The sequence below is a fragment of the Onychomys torridus genome, chromosome 8 (genome assembly GCF_903995425.1).
Source record: "Onychomys torridus chromosome 8, mOncTor1.1, whole genome shotgun sequence".
In the NCBI taxonomy this organism is placed as follows: domain Eukaryota; kingdom Metazoa; phylum Chordata; class Mammalia; order Rodentia; family Cricetidae; genus Onychomys; species Onychomys torridus.
In genome coordinates, this window is record NC_050450.1 from 58446737 (window position 1) to 58468717 (window position 21981).

The window sequence follows — 21981 nt, forward strand, 5'->3', positions numbered from 1 at the left end:
GAGGCCCCAGTCTCCTCCCTGGCTATATTTCTACTTCACCATGGAGAGCGTGATTTCTTTCGGTTGACCTGGTTCAACTTACAGCAGAGTCCTTACCAGCCTTCTGGGGAAACCAGTTCCCTGCCTCCCTGGTGACCGAGTACCTGCAAGCTCCATCACCCCAGTGGCTTTTACAAAGACAACCCCTGGCTGGTGAAACCAGTGAGGCCACTTTCCTGAAGTGTATGTAGCAGGGCCTTAAGCCTTCAAGGTCTCCTCTAATAGGACATTTCAGCAGAGAAAAGTGACGTATGCCAAAACCTAGAATTGAGAAAAGAATAGACGTCCTGGAGTAGGGAAGAAGCTAATTCCCCAGGGCGGGAGGGTGGGATGGAAAGGTAGCCTGGCTGCCTTTGACGATTGTGGGGCCTTGCCCACCATGGTCTGCCGCTGAAAGTCTGTCTCTCTTTAGTCTTTCAGTTTCACAACTTTTGAACTGTCTCTCTTCTTTTTTTTTTCTAGCCAGATGCTTTCTCATCAATTAGGAAACACTGCCATCCTGTGGCTATGGGTTGATACATACTCCAACCTGCAAATTGCTGAAATTTCAATGGCATTGTTCAATGATTAAACCAAAGAATACACACACCTATTGGGTCAAACCGCTGAAGTAAAGCAATAGTGACCTGTAAAGAGGGATGCTCACTAGAGTCTTCAAACACAAACAAACACACAGACAAAAACATCTGGTTCAATTCTCTGAACTCTTACTTTGCTTTTAAAAAAAATCTAGCCTAAGCCTTTGGCGATTCTGGTGCCAAAGATGTCATCTATTCCCAGGCACCCTTGGTTTAGAACCCGACGCATTGTGGTTCTGCATAGATGCTGCCCAGTTCCAGGGCAGTCCACATCAGTCTCCAAGCTATTTCCCTCGACTGTAGCCGGCTGTTTTCACTCCTAGCCTGTATCCTCCCACAGCAGGCTAAACCTAAATTCAAGCATTTCCACTTTCTTTTTTTAAGCCGAACGATTTGGGGGTAGGTCACCTAACCTCTTTAAGCATCAGTTATTCCATTTCTAAAATAGGGATAGCGCCTTCGTCATAGGGGTATTGTGAAGACGGAATGAGAAAGTGTGTGTGTAAAGACTGCCTGGAACATCACAGGTCTTGGTCCTGGGAAGTCACCTTGCCGGTGAGGTGAGGGCTTGCTAGTATTGTCCATTGGAGGCCAGTGATTTGATGTCGGATGTTTACAGGATCCTCAGCAACAAACGCGAGAATCGAAGAACTCTTAGGCTTTGGAGACCACCGCTATTTTCACGCGTGGGCAGCCGGCCAAGCAGGGATTGCAACCCGGCTCGCCTTGCGTGCACAGCCCGCTGCAGGTGCGTGGGCGTGAGCCCCGCGGCGCCGAGAGGCGCGGGGAGGGCGGGGCGCGGCCACCAGGCAGGCACACTCATTCCCCGCGGTTCCCTATTCAGGACTGGGGGTTGTGTGTGGATAATTCAATCCCCGTGGGACTCCGCGTCAGGCCTGGGCCCAGCCTCGGTGGATTGGCTGTCTCGCTTGCCCCCGCCCTCGCGACTCACACCCCCACCCCCACCGCGCGTCCCAGGTGGCTCGGGCCCTGGTGGTGATCTCTGTTTACCGAGAGAGCGGGTCCAAGTTGGGCTCCATCTCTGCCGGGGTTGGCTGCTCGGCAGAACGCTGCCTGCCTGGAACGCGCAGAGAAAATCCGGCCGAACTCACCTTCGCCCTTTCCCTACCCCCAACGCCGGGAGAGGTCGGGTAAGAGAAAGAGGGTTTGGGAAGGAGGAGCCCCTGGCCTAGGGGATCCTGCTGCCCCCCCATTCCAGGACCTCACGCGCACCCAGGACTTCTATCCCTAGGCCTGGTTCCCGCGCCCATGCTCGGGGCGACGTGCCCACCCTGGGCGAGCAGCCCGAGGCTGGATCTCAGGGACATCAGCTCCCTAGCGGAGGCCCAGGCGTGGAGACTTCATTCACAGGTGTTTCCCCACCCCAGCAGACGGCGATGACCCCCAAGCCGGCCGGACCCCCGGACGGGGGCTGGGGCTGGGTGGTGGCGGCCGCAGCATTCGCCGTGAACGGGCTGTCCTACGGCCTCTTACGCTCCCTGGGCCTTGCCCTCCCCGACTTCGCGGAGCACTTTGAACGAAGCGCCCAGGACACTGCGTGGGTCAGCGCCCTGGCCTTGGCCGTGCAGCAGGCAGCCAGTGAGGGGGGGCCCCGAGGTGGGAGGCGGGAACCGGGTGGAGAGGCCGTGAATGTAGTGATGGGAGACAGCAGACTTGATTACCAGACAACCTGAGAGCTGCTGGTGGAACCAAGTTCTAGAAGAGTGGGGTCTTGAGGTCAAAGGGAGGAGTTACCAGGCCAGGCAAAACAGCCAATGAGAAGTGTTGGAGATAGTTTGGGGGTCCCCGGGCATGTCTTCGTTGACTCCGCCCCCTTCTAGGCCCAGTGGGCAGCGCCCTGAGCACTCGCTGGGGGGCACGCCCCGTGGTGATGGTTGGGGGCGTCCTAACCTCGCTTGGCTTGGTCTTCTCGGCTTTCGCCCGAAGTCTCCTGCACCTCTACCTCGGCCTGGGCCTCCTCGCTGGTAAGAAGAGCGGGATGCCTGTATGTTTCAGGGGTGATAATGGGGAGCTCCTTGTGGGGTAGGACACCGAACAAGGCGGTGTGTGTGTGTGTGTGTCCCCGCGCGCGAATAAGAAGCAGGGCTAAGGAATGCTAGGAAAACCATCCTCGTCCCTCATTCTGTCCTATCCATTTGCAGGCTCCGGCTGGGCCCTGGTGTTCGCCCCTGCCCTGGGTACCCTCTCTCGGTACTTCTCCCGCCGCCGGGTCTTGGCGGTAGGGTTGGCTCTCACCGGTAATGGGGCATCCTCGCTGCTCCTGGCACCTGCCTTGCAGTTCCTCCTTGATACTTTCGGCTGGCGGGGTGCCTTGCTCCTCCTTGGCGCTGTCACCCTCCACCTCACGCCCTGTGGCGCCTTGCTACGACCCTTAGCTCTCTCTGGTGACCCCCTGGCTCCACCTCGCACCCCCCTAGCTGCTCTTGGCCTAGGTCTCTTCAGGCGCCGAGCCTTTTCAATCTTTGCTTTGGGCACCGCCTTGATTGGGGGCGGATACTTCGTCCCCTACGTGCACTTGGGTCCGCACGCTTTAGACCAGGGCATGGGGGGCTACGGGGCAGCGTTGGTGGTGGCTGTGGCTGCAGTGGGAGATGCAAGTGCCCGACTGGTCAGTGGATGGCTAGCAGACCAGGGCTGGGTGCCCCTTCCGCGGCTTCTGGTTGTGTTTGGGTCTCTGACTGGGTTAGGGGTACTGGCAATGGGACTAGTGCCCACTGAGGGGACGGAGGGCGGATGGGGGGTTCCCCTGCTAGCCGCGGCTGGGGCCTACGGCCTGAGCGCCGGGAGTTATGCCCCGCTGGTTTTCGGTGTGCTCCCGGGGCTGGTGGGCATTGGTGGTGTGGTGCAGGCTACAGGGCTGGTGATGATGCTGATGAGCCTCGGGGGACTCCTGGGCCCTCCCCTGTCAGGTAAGGGCTGAGCCTGCAGATTCTCGCTCCAGACTTCTGTCCCTGGGATGCCAGGCCTCTAAATCCCTTTGCCCCTTTTCTCAGGTTTCCTAAGGGATAAGACAGGAGACTTCAGTGCCTCTTTCCTGGTGTGCAGCTCTTTGATCCTCTCCGGCAGCTTCATCTACATGGGGCTGCCCAGGGCCCTCCCTACTTGCCGTCCAGTCTCACCTCCAGCTACCCCTCCTCCTGAGAGAGGGGGGCTGCTCCCAGTTCCACAGGTCTCCCTGCGCTCGGCAGCGGGTGCTGACTCCACCCGGGATACCACTTGTTGATTATTTCCGTGTTGGAGCCCCTTCCCTAATAAAGGATTTTTATCGGACTCTCTTGAGGAAACAAATAAACCTAGCTGAAAGCAACAGGACCCAGGGACCCTGGCGGTGAGGAAGGATGCGGTGAGGTCTAGTCGGTTTTCCTTGGCTCAAATCCGTGCCTTAAAGTGGGCCTTTGAGAAGTTGTGAGCTAGTCAGTTTCAATTTGTTAGGGAGCATTGCTAAACCTCATACTTTAAATTTTTATTTGTGTGGGATTGCCGAGGCCAGATCTCTTGGAGTTGGACTTACAGGCTGTTGTGAACTGCCTGCAGTGGATGCCCTGAGCGAAACAGGTCACCAGGAGGAGCAGCAGGCCATGTGCTGAGCCCTCTCTCCAGGCCTACTTTAAAAAAGATTGATTTTTATTTATGCTCTGTGTGTGTGTGTGTGTGTGTGTGTGTGTGTGTGTGTGTGTGTGTGAATGTATGCCACGTGTGTGGGTATCTACGGAAGCCAGAAGAGGACATCGGATCCCTGGGATCTGGATTAATAAGTGGTTGTGAACCACCATGTGTGGGTGTCCCTGGCCCTCTGGAAGAGCAGGAAGTGCTTTTAACTGTTGAGCTCTCTCTCCAACTCCCAAACTTCATACTTTTTCTTTCGTGCATTTCGATCTGCCTTTGTTAGCCTAAGAGAAACAAAAATCCATCTGGGTATGACTGTGAGCACCTGTAATCTCAGCACTTGGGAGGAGGCCAAGTCTCAAGTTCAAGAGCAGCCTGGGCTACATGGTGAGGCACTTGTCTCAAAAGTACAAGGATCTTAGGTTGTGGCTGGTGCTCCCAAGCCACCTTCCTCTACACATAGACGTTTCTCTTCATTTTCTTCCTTCTGTATCACAGGAATGGTGGAGAAGAGGGAGGTAAGTGGATGGAGAGAACTCTGGGTCACCAGAGCTCATGGATGTCTCCACCCCTCTGTTCAGCCATGACCCCATTAGCAGCCCCAAGCACCTGGGCCTCTGGCTCTTTTTGAGGTTACAATTATTGTCCAGTTTCCTTACTTGTTTTATATCTGAGGGACACCAGGAATCACATATAAAACATGAGAAGGCTCTCGACCTTTGATTTTCAGATTTGATTCAGAACTCAGTGGGTTGAGATCTCCTGGATCCTTCCGAAAAATCTTGGGAGAACAAAGGAGGTGATATGAGAGTCGTTCACAAAATACAAAGGGTTGGCACATAAATCGCAAGAACCCCAGGTCTGCTCTGGTGGAGGCACATCAAGAATCCTAAGGCACTGTGCTTCTGTGGATGCCTTGATGGGGCAGAAGACCCGGTGCTGCCAAGCTCTGGCTCTCCATGACCACTGTCTCCTGGTGGAGTTCAGTCCTCTCCCAACCCCTCCTCCTTGGGCAGGGGAATTTTGGTGTCCAGTGCCTCTATTCCAAGGTCCTGGGGTCTGGAGGTAGAAGCGGAGATGCAGGAGAAGAAATGGGGCAAGGTGGTAAGAACTCCACTTCCTGCCAGAAGGAAGGCCCCGGCCACCATAAAGGAAACCATGTAGTTGCCTGTCACATCCCGGAGGTAGCCTGGGTTCGAGAGAGAGAGGGAGAAAAACAAATACACATGGGTGATCTGCACACTGGGGCTAATGGCCTAGATCCGTTTGGGGGCAAAGGAAGACCCATCGTCTTAGAAGAGATGGGATTCCCAATGTAGGACTGAATGAATATGAGACTCTAGTCTCTTAAACAGCCTCAAATGTCATTTCCGCCACCGCCCTCCCTGGAGAAGACCTGCAAACCAGCCTGTAGCTATCTGGTGAGCCATACTAAGTCAAGCATATCTGTGTGTTTTATTCTGGCAACAGTGGCCCTTCTAAGCCTTCAGTTAATAGTTAAGAGGAAGGTGTTTAAAGATCAAGAGGTTCTGGCATCTTGAGCATGTAGAACTTTAACCAGATGTTTCAGACATTTGGGCAGGGGCCCAGTGGGCCAAAGGAAAAGAAGACGATGTTAGGTCAAGCTAGGTCTTCTAAAAACCCAGCCTGCAGTTTCACTGGGTTCCTCTTCTGACTTTTCCACTCAGACCTTCTCAGACCCAAGTTCTGTCCTTCTGTGACCCTACCTCAGGACCGTTATGATTGGCTACGCAGGCTGTATACTGTAACGTACTAGAGGGCAACATTAACATACACCATAGTGAGAATAGTTCCTTCCTCCAGCTATGCAACATCCCTGGCCCAGCTGGCGACCCCATCTCCCTTACCTGATAGAGGAGCTCCTAATAATCCTCCGATGCTCTCTATCATCTGCACCAGTCCCAGGCCACAGTAAATCCTTCCAGTCCCCACCAGTTCAGGAATCACGGAGAAGGCCACTGGGGTCAGGGCCCCCGATGTGAAGCCATAGGTCACAGCCAGAACCACCAGGGTTGTGGGAGACTGAGCCACGGGGAACAGGGCTAGTGACACCCCAGTCAGGGTGGTCCAAAGCATCAGCAGCCGTGCCACAGGTCCTGGGACGGCATCTCCCAGCCAACCAGATGCCACACGGCCCACGAGGTCAGAAATAGCAGCCACCGACAGAAGGAAAGCAGCGGGCAGTGGGTCCCAACCCAGGTCTTGCAGATGGGCCACCAAATGGACGTAGGGGATGAAGTAGCCCGTGTTAATCAGAGTAAGGGCAAGAGTGTAACGGATGAAGGGGCCGTGACAGAGGAGGGAGGTGAGCTGGGCCCCAGGGCCACCCACAGAAGTGTCTTCGGTCAGGGAGAGTGGGCGGAGGAGAGCACCACAGGCCATCAGGTGTAGGGAGAGGGCAGACAGGACCAAGAGGGCTCCCCGCCAGGCGTAGCGGCTGATCAGCCACTGGAAGAGGGGAGCGAACGCAAAGGAGGAGAGACCCACTCCAGTCAGCGCCAGCCCCACGGCCAGAGAGCGACGTCGACAGAAATAACGGGAGAGGCAGGCCAGGGTCGGAGTGAAGGTCAGGGCCCAGCCAGTGCCTGTCGAAGAGGAAATCAGGGGGGAGGCTGTGGACTTTGGAGGTGCTCAGGACTCCCAGTCCTACCTAGCAGAAGGCCCGTCCCTGCTTTGACTCCCACTGCCCTGGGTTATCTTCGTGCTGGCTTTGACACTTTCTAGCTCTGTGACCTTGAGTGTTCTGCTTACTCTCCCAGGCTCAATGATCTCATCCACAAAATGGGGTTAACACACTTTATGGTGTTGGCTCTCAACCTTCCTAATGCTGCGACCCTTTAACACAGTCCCTCATGTTGTGGTGACCCACCCACCCCCATAATGAAATTATTTTCATTGTTACTTCATAATTGCAATTTTGCTACTGTTATGAATGGTAATGTAAATGTCTGATATGCAGGATATCTAAATGCGACTCCTGTGAAAGGGTCGTTCAATTCCTAAAGGGGCACAACTGACTGGTTGAGCACTGCTGCTTTATGGGATCTGGGAAGACGAGAGATGTGTTCCTAAAGTAACTAAAACAGAACTTTGTAATCAGAGCCTGTCTCTACGGTTTCCGGCTGCGTTAATCTTCCTTTGCCCAGGTGTATAAAATCGATAAGCATTGAAAGCCTTATTATTATTATTATTATTTTAAATAGGCCAATGATATCTATTTCAGTTAATACCTAGCACAATCTTAAAGAAATTCTCCCTTCTCCTCTCCAGTCCGATGGGTTTGGGCTTGTATTTTCAAGATTCATTATCTCTGGTTTAGTCATTCAGCTTAAGAATTCCCTGCAGGGCACAGGTTTTTCCTAAGCCTTTTTGGAAAGAAGTGGAAGGCGTTGAAAAAGTTGAAAATCCAGAGGCTTAAGATCCCGGCCTTGGACTTCGGCCCTTGCCCAGGGTCTCACCTGACACCAGCCCAATACTCAGGTAGAGGTGGGTCAAGGAGGTAGCAAATGCAGCCAGCAGCATCCCCAGCGCAGCCAAGATGCCTCCAGTCATCACCACAGGCCTGGGCCCCAACTTCGTGCTCAGGGCACTGCCTATCGGGCCTGGGGAATTGGAAGGGGTTCTGCGAGGTGGTCTCCGCCGTCCTCCCTCAATATCCTCCCGACCCTTCGCCTTTCCCTTTTCTGGTCCCCAGGTTCCCTCTCTCTGTTTTCCGTGGGTGGTAGGCCACGGCACCCAGGCACAGCACTCACTCCCAAACTGCTGCACCGCGATCCCTATGGAAGCGATCCAGGAGACTCTGGCTGCCTGCTCCTCAAACGCCGCCACAAATTCCACGAAGAAGACACCGAAAGAACGGAGCACCCCAAACACGAGCGCCGACTGGATGAACGCTGATAGCACCACCACCCACCCCCAGCCCCCGTCGGGGGGCTCAGCCCTGCGCGCCATTCGGGAAGGAACAAAGCCGCCGCAGCCCCGAAGCGCCCCTGCCTGATCAGGGCTTTAGACCGCCCACTTTAACCCACCCACCCTGCAGGACGCTCGGCGCTAAGTGGTGGCTGGTCGCTAGGAAGTTCCTGATAAAGCGTGGGGCGCCTGCGCCTTTCCCCCAACGGGAGGGAAGGCCTACGAGCCGGGACCTGCCACTGAGACTGGGACGGGTTAGTCCACAGCTGAGAATCCAGACCCGGGCCAGAGGATTTCTTTATAAGCCAGAGAACAAAACTGGGCTCGGGCCACAACCCTGAGGAGAGTCTGGGTGTGGATTATGTTATCTTTGAGATTCAGCACCTGCCTAAGTGGGCCAACATCCAACCCCAGGCTCGCCAATTAGGATGCAGGTCTCTGGAGCAGGGGGCGGCCCGAGGGGGTGGGCGGGGTTTACAGCATTGTTCCGAACCTGTAGTGAGGGGGGCGCATGCGTAACGAGGGACATGAGGAAGATTAGATCCCACGTGACAAGGGGCCTACCGCGAGGGTTCTGCGGGTGCTGGCGGGTGCTAGGGTCATTCGCTTTTCAAGACGTGCATCTAAGAGCTGGTGGTGGACGAACTGGTCCTGGCCAGGCAGGAACTCACTTGCTTAGTGAGGGATCCGAGAATTGCCAGGCCGCGTGGGTACGAAGGGATAGGTTGTGAGGTAAGAGTTAAACAAACTGATGGAGCAGCTGGGGCGGCTTTTTAGAAAAGCCTTGAAAATTCTAGACCGCTGGGTCCGAGAGGAGCAGAGGCAGAGGGGAAGACAGGAAAGCCCAGTCTGTGATTCTAGCTGCCCCAGATCTAGCCCGGGCTGGCCTGGAACTCACAGAGATCCGCCTGCCTCTGCCTCCCGACTGCTGGGATTACAGGCGTGCGCCACCGCCGCCCAGCTCCTATACTGTTTTTAATTAAATAGTTTGAGCACATCAAGCAGCCATCCCTATTGCTGCTTTCATCGTACAAAGGCAGAGGCAAACTCATGGTCAGCGTGGGCAACTTATCCAAACCCCGTCTCAAAAAATTAAAATAATTAAAGAGCCAGGCGGCGGTGGCGCACGCCTCTAATCCCAGCAGGCTAGGTGGATCTTTGTGAGTTCGAGGCCAACCTGGTCTACAGAGTGAGATCCAGGACAGGCACCAAAACTACACAGAGAAACCTTGTCTTGTAAAACCAAAAAATAAATAAAATAAAAATAAAACAAAAGGTGCATACAGTTTTGTGTAGGTCCTGGTTCAATCCCTAGTGCTGCTGTGTTAAGGGGAGGGGAGTGGACAGACAGATGAACCTGTTGGACTCCCGGCATTCATTTCAGTACCAAGAATTTGTTCCTGCAGTTTCCAGACCCACTGACAGGAAACTTGCAGGTCACTGAGACCAAAAATAACTGAGGAGAGGAAGGGCGGCTGTCAGACCATCAGAGTTTGCCCAGGACCACCTACCTTTTCCTCCCTCCGCGGTGCTGGAAGCTTTTCCCTTTGCCTTGTAGTGATGGCCATTTCCTGAGCAGTTTTTGATCTCGTGCTGAACTGTTACACAAGAGACAAGCCATAACCCTGGTCACTGGGGCAGTCAGCCCGGTTCATCTAGCCGGCTCTCTAGCAAGCACTCCCTCTCCTCATGACAGCAACGACTGGGGCTTTTCTGTTCCATCATTATACCTCAGGCTCCCCAGGACTCTGACCTTGAAACCTTGGGCTCAGAATTCATACCCAGACCAGTGGGGAAAGAGGCAAACGAGGGGGATGGGATAAGGAGCTATGCTTTTAAGAAGTCATATGTAGGGGCTGCAGAGATGGCTCAGCAGTTAAGAGCACTTGCTGTTCTTACAGAGCAGTGGGGTTCTTGCCTGCACCCACACTAGTCAACACAGTGGCCTGTGACTCGTGTCCCAGGGGATCTGACACCCTCTTCTATCCTCTACAGGCACTGTAGCCATGTGGGTCACTTAAATTCACAGAGGGGAAAAAAACAAACTCATTTACATAAAAAGAAATATATAAACCAAGCTTGATTGCACAGGCCTGTCTGCAACCCCAGCTGTTTAAGGGGCTGAGGTAAGAGGGTGGCAAGCTCAAGGCTTGCCTGGACTACAGAGTGAGAGAAAAGCCAGCCTGAGCGACATAAGACTATGTCTCAAAAACCCAAGAAGGGAGCCTGGCAGCGGTGGTGGTGCACTCCTTTGATCCCAGCACTCGGGAGGCAGAGGCAGGTGGATCTCTGTGAGTTCGAGGCCAGCCTGGTCTACAGAGTGAGATCCAGGAAAGGTGCAAAGCTACACAGAGAAACCCTGTCTCGAAAAACAAAACAACAACAACAACAACAAAACCCAAACAAACAAACAAAAAACCCAAGGAGGAGCTAGTGAGTTGGCTTAGCAGGGAAGGTGCTGATGACCTGAGTTCAATCCCTGGAACCCACAGAAACATGGAAGGGGAGAGCTGACTCCTCAGAATTGTCCTCTGACCTCCACATGTACATATACCATGGTGTATGCACACAAAAACATCATACACACATACAGTAATAGATTAATTAATAAAATTTGTGACACTAAAAGCACTCTCCCTAAACCCAAGGGGTTTTGGCTTACCAGGTTCAGTCCCTTGCACCAAGCAAAACCAAACCAAACCATATTAACTTTCTCAGTTGCAAATATGGAAAATAAAATAACTATGCCAAATGCCATGGGTCTGCAATCTTGTTTCAAGTAGTCATAAGTAGGGGTACATTGGTGGGATAGGAAAAAGCTGAATCTCAGGAGTCAAGACTCCAGTCTTGAGATCTCTAGATTCAGGGTACAGTCCCAGTCTTGACTTTATCACTTATTACTTGGTCAAGATAGGTAACTTTTCAGTTGGCTTCCTCACCTGTAAACTGGGGAGAACACTCCCTACTTTTTAGGGCCACCAGGGGGCTAAATTAGTAAGTCTGTGCACTAAAATGCTTTATTTAAGACCTGGCATTTAATAGGTGGTAAGTAGCTGGTCTTATTTTCAAAAAGGGTGTGACAAGCTGGAATGGAAGGCGACAGAAACTTTTGCTTAGTATTTTGCTGCTTTTTTTGTTTTTCAAATATAACCTAGGTTATGGACTTGTAAAAAAAAATAAAAAAATGAAGAAATCCAAGCAGTCCCTACAATAGATGATCAGGGAGAACACGAGACTGAAGAAGCATAACCACATTCATCTTTGTCATAGCCGAGGAAAGTCCAGAGAGAGGTAAAATTAGAATTAGTGACTTTGGGGCTAGAACACACCTGTGCACCCTGGACACACAGGTCAAGGGAAAAAAGACACCTGTATTGGACATTAGAGAGAATCCCAGACATTAGGACTGGGAGGTGGAGCAGGCACAGAGGCACTGATGCACTCGGCCTTCTCCAGGATGTTCTAGCTCACCTCGGTTGTTCTTTTTGTCTTTGTTTTGAGACAGGGTTTCTCTGTGTAGCTTTGGAGTCTGTCCTGAAACTCACTCTGTAGCCCAGGCTGGCCTCAAACTCACAGAGAGCCGCCTGCCTCTGCTTCCTGAGTGCTGGGATTAAAGGCGTGCGCCACCACCGCCTGGCACCTCTGTTGTGAGTCCTACCCATTTTCTTTGGCAATGGTTGTGTGTGACGGGTGGGTAGGTTTCTTAAACCCCTGCTTGCACAGATGCATTTCCCAACTTCTTGGTGTTTCCCTACTTTCTCCCTGCAGCCTCCACACCTCAGTCAGGAAGTGACTTCAGACCAGCAGGATGCAGGTGGCTCCGGATAAGCTTCATGAAGTCACTGGTTCCTACACAATGAGCCGGAAGGCTAGGGCAGGGAGGGGAGAACCAGGACCATTGACAAGGGCTAGTGGGATGAACAGTGTCATGAACACAGAATCCAAGTCCCCAGGCCCCCCTTTCCCCCACAAACAGAAGCCTAGGACACACAGAGGGCATGAGAGGCTTCTTTATTCCAAGGATCTGATCTTGCAAGAGCTAATATCTCACCCCGGCACTTCCCACATGCCCATCCAGTCCGCCACACAGAAACCATAATACCTTCTCAATCTCTCCTCTGGTCCCACCCCCTTCAATTCTACATTCAGGTGATTGGAAAGGGAAAGAACGGCTCTCTCACCAGCCCCCAGCTGACTTAATTCTGGAAGCTCTGCCTTACAAATTCAAGTCTTCTTACCCAAGTCCTATCATCAAATAGATCTCAGGGCAGTAAGAAGCATGACTATAAATCAAGGCTCCCAAATATCATCTAACATTCCAGCCACTCCATCGAACCAGGGAACTCCATCCCTAACACTTTCATCTACATGGTCTATACCAGGAACTGTAGCCATCAGCTAACCTCATACACTATCTGGCAACCTGTTCACATAGAAGGGGCCTTTGGCCAATCCATCAACCAGTCTTTTAAAGCCTCGAAGCATGTAATTCCAAACACTAATCCTCCAATGACAATACATCCAGCATGGAACTCAGCCCCCTTTATCTTCCCATGTAAAGTCCAAAGCATTCCCTGGTCACAGACAGGAATGTATTTGGAGAAGACTGAGTCACAGACCCAGGTTCCCAGGTAAGAAAACTACCAAGCACCCATGAAAGAGGAAAGTTTTGTAATCTGGACACTTTCCAGAAGCTGTCCAAAAACACATTCAAAGACAAAGGGGGCATATTGAACCTTAAGGAACATTCAAACCCAGCTGTTCATACAGTAAAGGATGGGTCAGACTTGTATTCAAGGTAAGGAATGTCATTAATTCTCTGTAGGTCATAACATTCTTAGAAATTAGACAGATAAGAACAGGTCGTAAAATCTCTGGTACAGATCTTTAGCTCTCTCCCCATGGAGATACTAACTCAGCCCCAGTGGAGGTTTACAGGCTCAGCTCAGACCCTGAGGCAGGCTCTGTCTGAGATGGACACAGTGCATTCAAACCCAGGTGGATAGCTCAATGGCACAGTTTAGATGGTATGCCTTGTTGCAGGAAAGACTACCCACATCCATTTAGAATGAGGAGGAGGAGGAATCCAGCCCCCACTTCCCCAGCCTTCAGGAGGAATTTATCTTCTATATTTTGAGTTCATCAAAAAAGGTTCCCATCACCCTCCCAGACCTGAAAGGTTTCTTTTTATGACTAGCCTGCTACAGGAGTTGCAGCATCCAGAATACCAGAGAGGATTCCTTACCCAACCTTCCATGTTCTCAGGGTTTGCCCCAGGGAAGCTGAAGGTTGAAGTCCTAGAACTGACGGACAAACCAACAGGCAGGCAGACAGAAAAGGGATGATCCCAGAGAGAAAAGTCACCACAAAAACAAAGGCAAGAGCCAAGTGCTAAGACGCCCTGCCAGCAGGGCAGCACCCCCACCTTCTGTGTTTCGGGTCACTTTTGATCACACTTGTGGAAGAGGAAAGTCGGAAATGCAAACAGAACAAAGGCCCTGTGCCACCCACAGGCCTTAATAAATTATATTTACAGACAAATAATTTGAAATTGGGTGTGTGTGTGGGGGGGCAGTTCCCTTGAAGAGACCAAGTCCGTTGTGTCTCTCTTTTTGCCCAGCCCCTAGCTACCCAATCTGGATTGTGAGGAAGAGGTTTTGGCCAGCAAAACGGAGACAGATCTAGCCAGGATCTGCCACCCCTGCTCTCCCCAGTACAAAATTAAGGTGACAGAAGTTTCTGATACCAGAGTGGCCTGGCACACTCCCATAGTAAGCCCGTCAGGGAAGCCAAGACTGGGCCTGGAGCTTTTGCAGCCCCAGGGAGCAAGTGTGGTTCGGGTCTGGGGACTCAGCTATGGCCCCCCGAGGATGTGGTAGCGCACTTTCGTGTTGGTGGCGGCCCCGTGTTTCTGACGCAGGTGCAGCCGTAGTTGACTCTTGTGCCGAAAATGCAGGCCGCAGGGGTCGCACTGTGGGAGGACAGGTCTGTTAGGTCCCCACCTTTCCACAACCACCTTTTTGTTGGGGCGGGAACTGTCCAGCTCTCCGCTGACAATCAGCCCTTTAGCATTCACACCCAGAATTCCTCCCCTGGGGCGCCCAGGAGATAGCGCCTTGCCTTACTTAACAAACGCATCAACCAGCGCCTAGGGACTATAATTACAATTACCCCACCTCTCTCGGCAGTCCAAGGCCCTGATTCACTCGGACTCTTTTCCAAGAAATCTAGCACTGGTGGCAAGACCAGGCCCCTGCCTGCGTAGGTGGGGGGATAACGGCTAGGCCGTGTAGGGTACCCACGTGGTACGGCTTCTCCCCGGTGTGGATGCGAACGTGGCTTTTGAGGGTCTGTAGGTGGCGGAAGCGGGTTCCGCAAGTGGGACATGGATAGGGCTTCTCTCCGGTGTGGATCAGCACGTGTGCGCGTAGGTGTGCCACCTGAGGAGGGGCGGAGCCTTGAGATCGCCTCCGGGAGGGGCAGAACCCTCTCCGCTCCTCCCACTTGCCTTCCGGCCCTCTCCCAACCTGGACGAATCGCGAGCCGCACGTCTCACACTTGTAGGGTTTCTCTCCAGAATGGATGCGGCTGTGCGTTTTTAGGTTAGCTGGTCGGTTAAAACGTGCTCCGCAGATGGAGCAGCGGTAGGGCTTTTCTCCTGCAGGTGGGGAGGAAGACAGTCAGATCGCCGTAAGAGAACGCTGGGCATGAAGACCAAGACCCCCTCCTACCTGTGTGCACCGTGCGGTGACTAGCCAGGTTGCCCTTATAACGGAAGGCAGAGCGGCACAGCTGGCATTTATAGGGCTTGTCCTCGTCCCCCGGAGCTAAGGGGTCCAGCCCCGATGAGCAACCAGCCACAGTCTCACAGTTCTGGCAGCTGAAAAACTCACCTCCTGGGAAGGGTGGAGAGCAAAGACAACCTTAGCTGTGTATTCACTGAGGACTTCCCAGGTACCAGTGAATCCACAACAGAACACTAGTAGGATCTGTTTGCCTCTTTAACCCCTAATTTACTGTGAAGGCTACAGGGGACTCACTTGGCTTGCTCACAGCCGAATAGTCTGTAGGACAGTTAGTAATATGCTTATATTTTTCGATGGTAGTGACAGTATGTGGAGGTTCTTGCAAGTGGGTGGAGGTTTCTGTTTCTCTCCTTTCTTGCCTCACTCTGGGTGACAGACTGCCAGAGAGGCCCTGCCAAACTCTGGGCAGATTGTTCAGTCCTGGATTAGGCTAGGCCAGAACTCCCCAAACTGTGCTGCTCCTTGGAAGTACATGGAGAACTTAATTAAAAAAAAAATTTTTTTTTATGATTGGTTGCCACTTAGATATTCTGACTGATGAGGTGAAAACTTCACAGAAGGGTCCAATTTGCAGTCAAGTTTGGGAACTGTTAAGCAGGTCTTTTCTGAGGTCTTCTGGTCCAGATTGACCTGGAATAGCCACAGGAGAAAAGCCAGAAGAGAAAGAAGAGCTCTTACCTGGTGGTGGGTGAAGCTGCTTAGAAGTCGATCCAGAAGTCTCTTGCGCCCGGGGTGTGAAGAGGTAGGGGGAATTTGCTGAAGCTCCACATTTGAATCGCGCAGTGGTAGTAGCTAGAGATAGCCTAGGCAGACGGTAGGAGCCATAGAAAAGGTTAGGGATTAACCTAAACACACACACACACACACACACACACACACACACACACACACAGGGGTGGGGTGGGGTGCTGCTTTTTTCCTGGAAAATATGGACCTATATCTTCTGGAAGGGAGCTAATGTTAATCAATAAGCCACATTCCCTCTGGCCAGCTCCCCGAGGTGAGCTAGCTTCTGACACCCATTCCCAGATTGCACCTCAAAGGCACCCTCAATGGCTCCTAAAGTAGGCCAGCCTCTAAAGCTCTTGGGAGCTACAGATTCTCTACCTGCTCTGGAGACCAGACATGGGTCCTTCTTCGCTGCTGCTGCTGTTGCTAGAGGCTTCATCTCCGCTAGGGAGCCTGGCTTGGGGGCAAGGCTGACCGGAGCTCTCCCCAACCAGGCTCCCTGCTTGTGAAGTCTGAGAATTTAGCACAATAAATTTGTACTTTTTCCAGTTGCAGGCCTTGGGGTCTGGGCTGGCTGGACTCCGAGAGCCTTGACTGCAGCTTCGAGACTCAGTAGGGGGGTCTGGGTGTCCTTCTGAGCGCCTGGGACTGCCTGGTGGAGGGGCTGTGGGTGGGCTTGGGGGTTCTGCCTCCAGGGGTCGCAGGGAGATGCCTAGAGGTTCATAGCTAGAAAAAGTATGATGGCCATTAACACCATTTCCTAATCATTGCTTTTGCCCATAATACTTGGAGCACCACTTCTGCAGAGAACACAAACTCCATGGTTCATTCACCTGGCTTGGATGAAGCGGTGGCATGCCTGGACTACATGTTCCATCTGCAAATAAGTGGCAGCCGCAAGGACAGCTGGTGCAGTGGCTGGGGAGAGGCGAAGCCTTGAAGTGTACATGAAGTCCAGAAGTGGAGCAAAGCCCCTGGCTTCTGGCCCCCCAGGCAGAGAGAGTACATCCACTCCGACTCCTGCTCGGCCTCGGAAAATCGAGTAGAAGAAGCCACTGGAGAAGGGACAATTGGGCCGTGTTAGGAAGTGGGGGACCAAAGGAGACACGGGACACTTTAGAGTCTTGCTTCCCCACTAGCACTGCTGCCCAATTCTTGGATGCTCCTCCATGCTTCTCTTCTTCCTTCCCACTCCCTCCCCTCTGCCTCCCCAATTCGGGATTACAGGTGTGGGCCACTATCCCCAACTTCCCTCGTGCGTTGGATTGCCTCTCAACGGCCTTGTGACTCTGTTCTCTACCCAGTTAGTCCCAGGACCCCCACCCCCTCGAACCTGCAGGCGATAAGAACTGCCTTGTGTGCTCTTAGGGGTTGCCCGCCAACCAGCAGCGTGACGTCAGTGAGGATCCCGCGCAGGCGCAGCTCATTCAGATTGCCAAGCACGTCGGAGGAGTGACGCGTGAACTCTCGGACATAGCCCAGCGCTCCCTCTGGGGCTGCTGGGGAACCCATAGCGACCCAGGCCTGCGCCAGCCAGGGAGAAAGTTAGGGGATCCAGGCATGCCTAAGACACATTCTCTTTTCTGGTGGTGCTTTCTTCCCGGGGTGCCCCTAGAGTCAAAGCCATCAGAGAGCGGGCCCAGCATCACCAGCCCCGCTTAATTCATCTCGTTCATCTTGCCCTCAGCGGTCGCTTCTTTCCCTTTGCTGGATCGCAGAGCTCTTGAAGCAGGTTAGAAATTCTCGTACCTCCGCCTGAAGGGCGAGCATGAGGACTTCCGCACCCCCGCAAGCAGTGCGTAGCTTCGACTCTAGCTACCTCGCCCATTGCCTTCCTTTTCTCTGCTTTCCCGCGCGCCTGGGTCCCAGGTACCAGACCTTGCCCGGGGACCACATATGATGTGCAGCCCACACCCTTCCACGCCCATGCGACTCCTATCTCTGGATCCCACACTCCCCAATCTCTTTTTAGCATAATTTCTGGGATTCAAGTCTTACAACCATCAACAAACCCCAGCCCACTTTGGGGACCCAGAAGTCTGATTTCTTCAAGATCTGGTTCTTACCCCTGTCCTGCAGGGGCTGCGGCTTCTCTCCTCGAGGGGGGCGGGGTCTCTCTTCTCTTTCGGCCTGGGCTCCTTTATCCGGCCGGGATGTCGGGGGCGGGGGTAGAGGTGGGGTGAACCCGTGGGTCCGTATCCTTCCTTCCTCTTTCGCTCTCCAGATGGTGAGCCCGGGGCGGGGTCTCTGTCTTAAACTCTATCTCAGAATCGTGGGGTGGTCGTATAGTGTATGTGTGTGTGTGGGGGGGGGGGGGGGAGTTAGTTCTTTAAACGAGCACCCGAGGGTGAGGATATTAGACTCGGGGAGGAGGTTAGTGATGTGGAAGGAGGTAATATGGGAGCCTTGTGTCGTCGGAGGACCTGGGACAGCGAGAATTGAGTTTTGGGTTTTGGAAGAGGGTGCCAAGAGCCTGTTGAAGGAGAAAGGAAATACCGTAAAACTCCCCTTTCCAATGTACTGGAATCAGGGAGAAAATAGAGAGCCCAAGTGGTATCGGGTTTGGGCAGGCGGTAGTGGACTCCCGAGGGGGCTCAGACAGTGGGAAAAGGAGGCGTGATTGACAGGCAGGGTCCACAAAAGGAGGGGCTCTGACCAGGCGGGGTAAGGAGAGGGCGGATATGATTTCTAGTTCGTTTCCTTCCATTGTCCTGCGACCGGACGGCTCCTGCAGCTGCTTCCCCTCGAGGAGGTGGGGAAAGCCCCGGGTGGGGACCGAGAGACGTTCGGGAGACCTAGGCGTCCGGCCTCTTACTCCAGACTCTCTCCTGGACCCTTTTAGGGATCCAGAGAGACAGACTCCCTCCCAAAGCCCTGCTGCTCTCGGTCAGTCCTAGCTCACTAGGGCCTCGAGCACCCGCCGGTCGGCTGCGCTTAAAGTCTGGCGGGACGCCGGGGTCCAGCGCGGCAAGTAGGCAAAGCTCGGCAATGTCTGCATCCTTCCACGAGGGGGCGGACGAGCACTAGCCTCGCTTCGCCCCTAGGTCTCCTCCAGGCTGGGGATGTGCTCAGACCAGGGAGCTGGATGCGTTCAGTCTGGGCTACCAAAACCTTCTGCTGCCTTCTCTCTGCGAGAGTTTATTCTGCACCTCTGTCTCTTAGTGGGCCACTTAGGGAGAGGACAGAAGAGTTAGGGTCTCCGAAGGAAACTCAGGCTGGAACTCTTGTGGAATTGGCCTTGGAATGAGGGGAGTGGTTGGGACGAGGAGTGGAGTCTTGAGCCTGGGAACACAGGACTGTCTTTTCTAATTAGATAGGCGTGAATTTTTAGTGAACATTGATGTGAACGTTGAATGGAGTAAACAAAGACCGAATTGAGGAGAAAGGGAGGAAGAACCCGGTAACCTTATTTTAAGTACTCCATCTAGGAGACGAGCAGGGACCACACCCTTAGATTTTGTTGGGGGAGCTTTGTGGTGGGAGGATGAGGTTTGCTTGAAGAAGAGGGGCTAGATCTGAGCCCAGGGGCAAAGCAGGAGCTCTTTGGTTATGGCGTCAGGAGCTTATGTAGCTGACCAGGAATGACTGAGCACTGGCCATGGAGCTGCAGAAGTAGGCCTGAGGCCTCTCTCTTCCGTTCCAGGGGGAGTTTCTGTTTGTTGTTTTTGAGCAGACAGACCAACAAACCAAACAGCAGATCAACTGATAATTGGGGATAACCTAAGGATTCAGGATGAAGATGTGTCTTTACTTTGTCAGGGTTATTTTTGGTCTCTGTCTAATTTTTAACCTCCAAATTCGAGGTGAAAACATCAAGGGCTCCCTTTGATGTCAGGATGGAGTTGGGTATGTGGTCAGTTTTGGGGTGCTACTTGCCATAGGATGTTATTATAGTCCATGGGGCCTCTTTTCAGTCTTGAGAGCTAATAGCAAGTTGGAAGTGTGGGACTGGTTTTAAAGGTTCGGGGGTGGGATTCTGGTGACCATGATTTTGAGACTGTCCATCTCTGTTGCTTTGGTCTACTGGGAGGGCCTTCCCAGTGCTCTCTGTTTCAGGGGTTAGAAGAGATTGTTTGGGGACATAAAATTCAATTTGGAGCTTTTTAGAAAGCATCCATTGAGTTGGAGGCAGAGCAGGAAGCTAGTTGCAGGTTCGAAGGCTTTTGTAGTTGAGGACTTGTTTTTGGGGGGCAGAGTCTTATATTTGAATCTTGTGGAAACTCATTTTGAAGGGAGGATATTCCTGTGTCCATGTTTAGGTATGACACTCTTCCAGGGGGAGAGACTATGAGAACACCCCTCCCCTGGGGAAGGATAGTTTGGGGGTGTCTGATTTGGGGGTGTCTTGTCACTGGCCACCTTTGGCAACGCAGAGATGGATCTTAAACTGAGATCAGTCTGGAAGCTCACCTATTCTAGAGCACATTTCTGGGTTAGGTTATCTTTTGCTGATGGCACCCTCTTGCCCCAGATTCCAGAAAGTTCTATTTTAGTGAACCCCCAAATAAGCCAAGGGTTTGAAGGGAGAAGCCTGGGAAAAGCAGTATGTTTCACCATAGACTTATTAGTATTTGGCTTATTGAGCTGAGGGGGAAGAGGTGGCTTCACACTCTGAACCCCGATTCCTTATGGAAGAAAAAAATCAGTTTAGAGGAAAACGAGGTGTCTCTTGTTAAAGTGGGTGCTTCTGACCAATGTAGTGCTGCTGAAACTGACAAGGAGGGGCTGAAGTGGGTTACAAGGAGTTGATTCTTGCACCCTGATTTTTTTAGGATAAAAGCCCCAAACAGAAAGCAGGCAAGGAATGAGGGTGAACTGAGGGGGAGGGGTTCCCAACGGCAGCAGGGGCTAGAGGGTAAGCCAGGCCAGATATTCCCGCCTAGGTCCCTGTTCTCTTCGGCTCTCCTCCCCTCTCTCCCTCCCACCGCCCCCCCCCCCAACCCAAGGAAAAAAAACCTGCCTGTGCAATAGCAATGGCAGATTCCAGTCCTCCAGGCTTTCCTAAACCACCACCGAGACCAGCCAGGGGGGAGGGGAGGGGAGGATCGGGCTCTCCTGCTTCCTTGAGACAGGGGCAATGAGCTTGACCTCTTGGCCCCTAGCCCTCTAAAGAGTGTCCCCCGGTCTGGAAGCCAGGTGTCCTGGACCCTAGCCCCCCAGCGGGGGGGCTGGAGAAACGGGGTGGAGGAAGGAGGGAGTGACTTCCAAAATTGGCATCGGGACAGAGCAGGGCTGGCGGGAGGCAGGAGAAAGACAGAATTTTCCTGAAAAAACGGGGCTATCTAAGGACCCCAAATTTGGGTAGCTAGTCCAGGACTGTCTTCCCAACATCCTAGATTTTTTTGGGATTTTTTGGGGGCCCCGGGACCCCTCTAGATGGGGTGAGGAATGTAGTGTTGGGGGAATCTGACTGGGGCATTGCAGCTGCCTCTCCCGCCGAGTTGGAGACGGATGGGCTGGGACGGGTTTGGGGGGGGGTGTCCCCAGTTCTGACTGGGAGTGGAGGAACCCCTCCAGAGCTCTCTTGTGGGGGTCCCCCTCCCCAGGGCACCCCCCAGTCCTTGAGCCAGCTGAGAGGAAGGAGGCCAGCGATGCGACTGGGCGACTCTTTTCTCCTGCACCCCAAATGTGAGGGATGCACCCCCAAATTTGCTCCTTTCAAAATAGGGGACCAGGATCTCAGGGGAGAGTAGCTGAGGTAAGTGGGGAGGAAAGTGTCCCCTGTTTTCAGGAGAGACGTGGCGGTTGGGGGGGAGGTTTGGAGGTGCGTGCTGGGGTGGGGTTGGACTCTGTAACTCTTGGAATTGGGGGGATGACCAGAGAACCTTTCTCTTGTACCCCTAAGATGTAGCCCCCCAGACTTAAACCAAAGCCTGAGACTTGAGAGCCCCCAGTACCTCCAGACATCAGAATAGTGTTTGATAATTTTTGTCCCCACAAAAGCTTTGCTGAGATGGGAGCTGGGTACAACAGTTGTTTGGGGGCTCTGGAGGGTCTAAGGAGCAGGAAGCCTTGGCAGGGCTTGATATAGAACAGGTAGTAGTCTTGGAGAGGGTCTGATATCTTCAGGGGGGCCTAAAAAGACTGCTTACACACACCATCTTAGATTTTTTTGATTGCCAAGAGTTTTGGGGGGTGTGTCGGAAGCTTGGTGGTGGTTAAGGGTGGGATGAGAGTTGGGAGATTAATATTTGGGTATTACAGAGTTTTTTGTTTTTAATTTCCAGAAGAAACTTTTGCCTTCTGGGAGATTCTTTTTAAAATCAAGTCTT

General features: G+C 52.9%; 3 protein-coding genes across 7 annotated transcripts; 1 reads left to right on the forward strand and 2 right to left on the reverse strand.

Annotated features, from left to right (window-relative positions):
• Positions 1 to 1382: 1382 nt before the first annotated feature.
• Positions 1383 to 3909, forward strand: Slc16a11 (solute carrier family 16 member 11). Of its 4 annotated transcripts, none has more exons than XM_036196833.1 (5): positions 1383 to 1768; positions 2006 to 2216; positions 2459 to 2602; positions 2780 to 3547; positions 3632 to 3909. In XM_036196833.1, the coding sequence occupies exons 2-5, from the start codon at positions 2015 to 2017 to the stop codon at positions 3859 to 3861; spliced, it is 1344 nt and encodes a 447-aa protein (XP_036052726.1). In that variant the 5' UTR covers positions 1383 to 1768; positions 2006 to 2014; the 3' UTR covers positions 3862 to 3909. The 4 variants fall into 4 exon arrangements, with proteins under 4 accessions (XP_036052726.1, XP_036052728.1, XP_036052727.1 ...); XM_036196835.1 differs by having other exon boundaries at positions 1491 to 1768; positions 1870 to 2216; XM_036196834.1 differs by having other exon boundaries at positions 1708 to 1768; positions 2009 to 2216.
• Positions 3910 to 4418: 509 nt separating this feature from the next.
• On the reverse strand, positions 4419 to 8543 carry Slc16a13 (solute carrier family 16 member 13). Of its 2 annotated transcripts, XM_036196832.1 has the most exons (4): positions 8018 to 8543; positions 7724 to 7867; positions 6113 to 6850; positions 4419 to 5433 (listed from the first exon to the last, which is right to left on the reverse strand). In XM_036196832.1, exons 1-4 carry the CDS (start codon positions 8214 to 8216, stop codon positions 5228 to 5230), a joined length of 1287 nt encoding a protein of 428 aa, XP_036052725.1. In that variant the 5' UTR covers positions 8217 to 8543; the 3' UTR covers positions 4419 to 5227. The 2 variants fall into 2 exon arrangements, with proteins under 2 accessions (XP_036052725.1, XP_036052724.1); XM_036196831.1 differs by having other exon boundaries at positions 7724 to 8543.
• A 3633-nt stretch (positions 8544 to 12176) lies between these two features.
• Positions 12177 to 17858, reverse strand: Bcl6b (BCL6B transcription repressor). Its single transcript, XM_036196689.1, has 9 exons — positions 17776 to 17858; positions 17043 to 17233; positions 16543 to 16764; positions 16088 to 16435; positions 15659 to 15783; positions 14906 to 15070; positions 14702 to 14832; positions 14477 to 14614; positions 12177 to 14145 (listed from the first exon to the last, which is right to left on the reverse strand). Exons 2-9 carry the CDS (start codon positions 17219 to 17221, stop codon positions 14029 to 14031), a joined length of 1425 nt encoding a protein of 474 aa, XP_036052582.1. The 5' UTR covers positions 17222 to 17233; positions 17776 to 17858; the 3' UTR covers positions 12177 to 14028.
• Between the last annotated feature and the right edge of the window lie 4123 nt (positions 17859 to 21981).

Coding starts and splice junctions, on each gene's coding strand:
- Slc16a11 (XM_036196833.1), top strand. CDS start 2,015: ATGACCCCCAAGCCGGCCGGACCCCCGGACGGGGGCTGGGGCTGGGTG. Junction 2,603..2,779: donor CGGCCTGGGCCTCCTCGCTG/GTAAGAAGAGCG, acceptor ATCCATTTGCAG/GCTCCGGCTGGGCCCTGGTG. Junction 3,548..3,631: donor CCTGGGCCCTCCCCTGTCAG/GTAAGGGCTGAG, acceptor CCCTTTTCTCAG/GTTTCCTAAGGGATAAGACA.
- Slc16a13 (XM_036196831.1), bottom strand. CDS start 8,216: ATGGCGCGCAGGGCTGAGCCCCCCGACGGGGGCTGGGGGTGGGTGGTG. Junction 6,851..7,723: donor GAGTATTGGGCTGGTGTCAG/GTGAGACCCTGG, acceptor CCTCTTCGACAG/GCACTGGCTGGGCCCTGACC. Junction 5,434..6,112: donor ATTAGGAGCTCCTCTATCAG/GTAAGGGAGATG, acceptor TCTCGAACCCAG/GCTACCTCCGGGATGTGACA.
- Bcl6b (XM_036196689.1), bottom strand. CDS start 17,221: ATGGGTTCCCCAGCAGCCCCAGAGGGAGCGCTGGGCTATGTCCGAGAG. Junction 16,436..16,542: donor CACCGCTTCATCCAAGCCAG/GTGAATGAACCA, acceptor TACTTTTTCTAG/CTATGAACCTCTAGGCATCT. Junction 14,615..14,701: donor GCGGCTCGCGATTCGTCCAG/GTTGGGAGAGGG, acceptor GCCCCTCCTCAG/GTGGCACACCTACGCGCACA.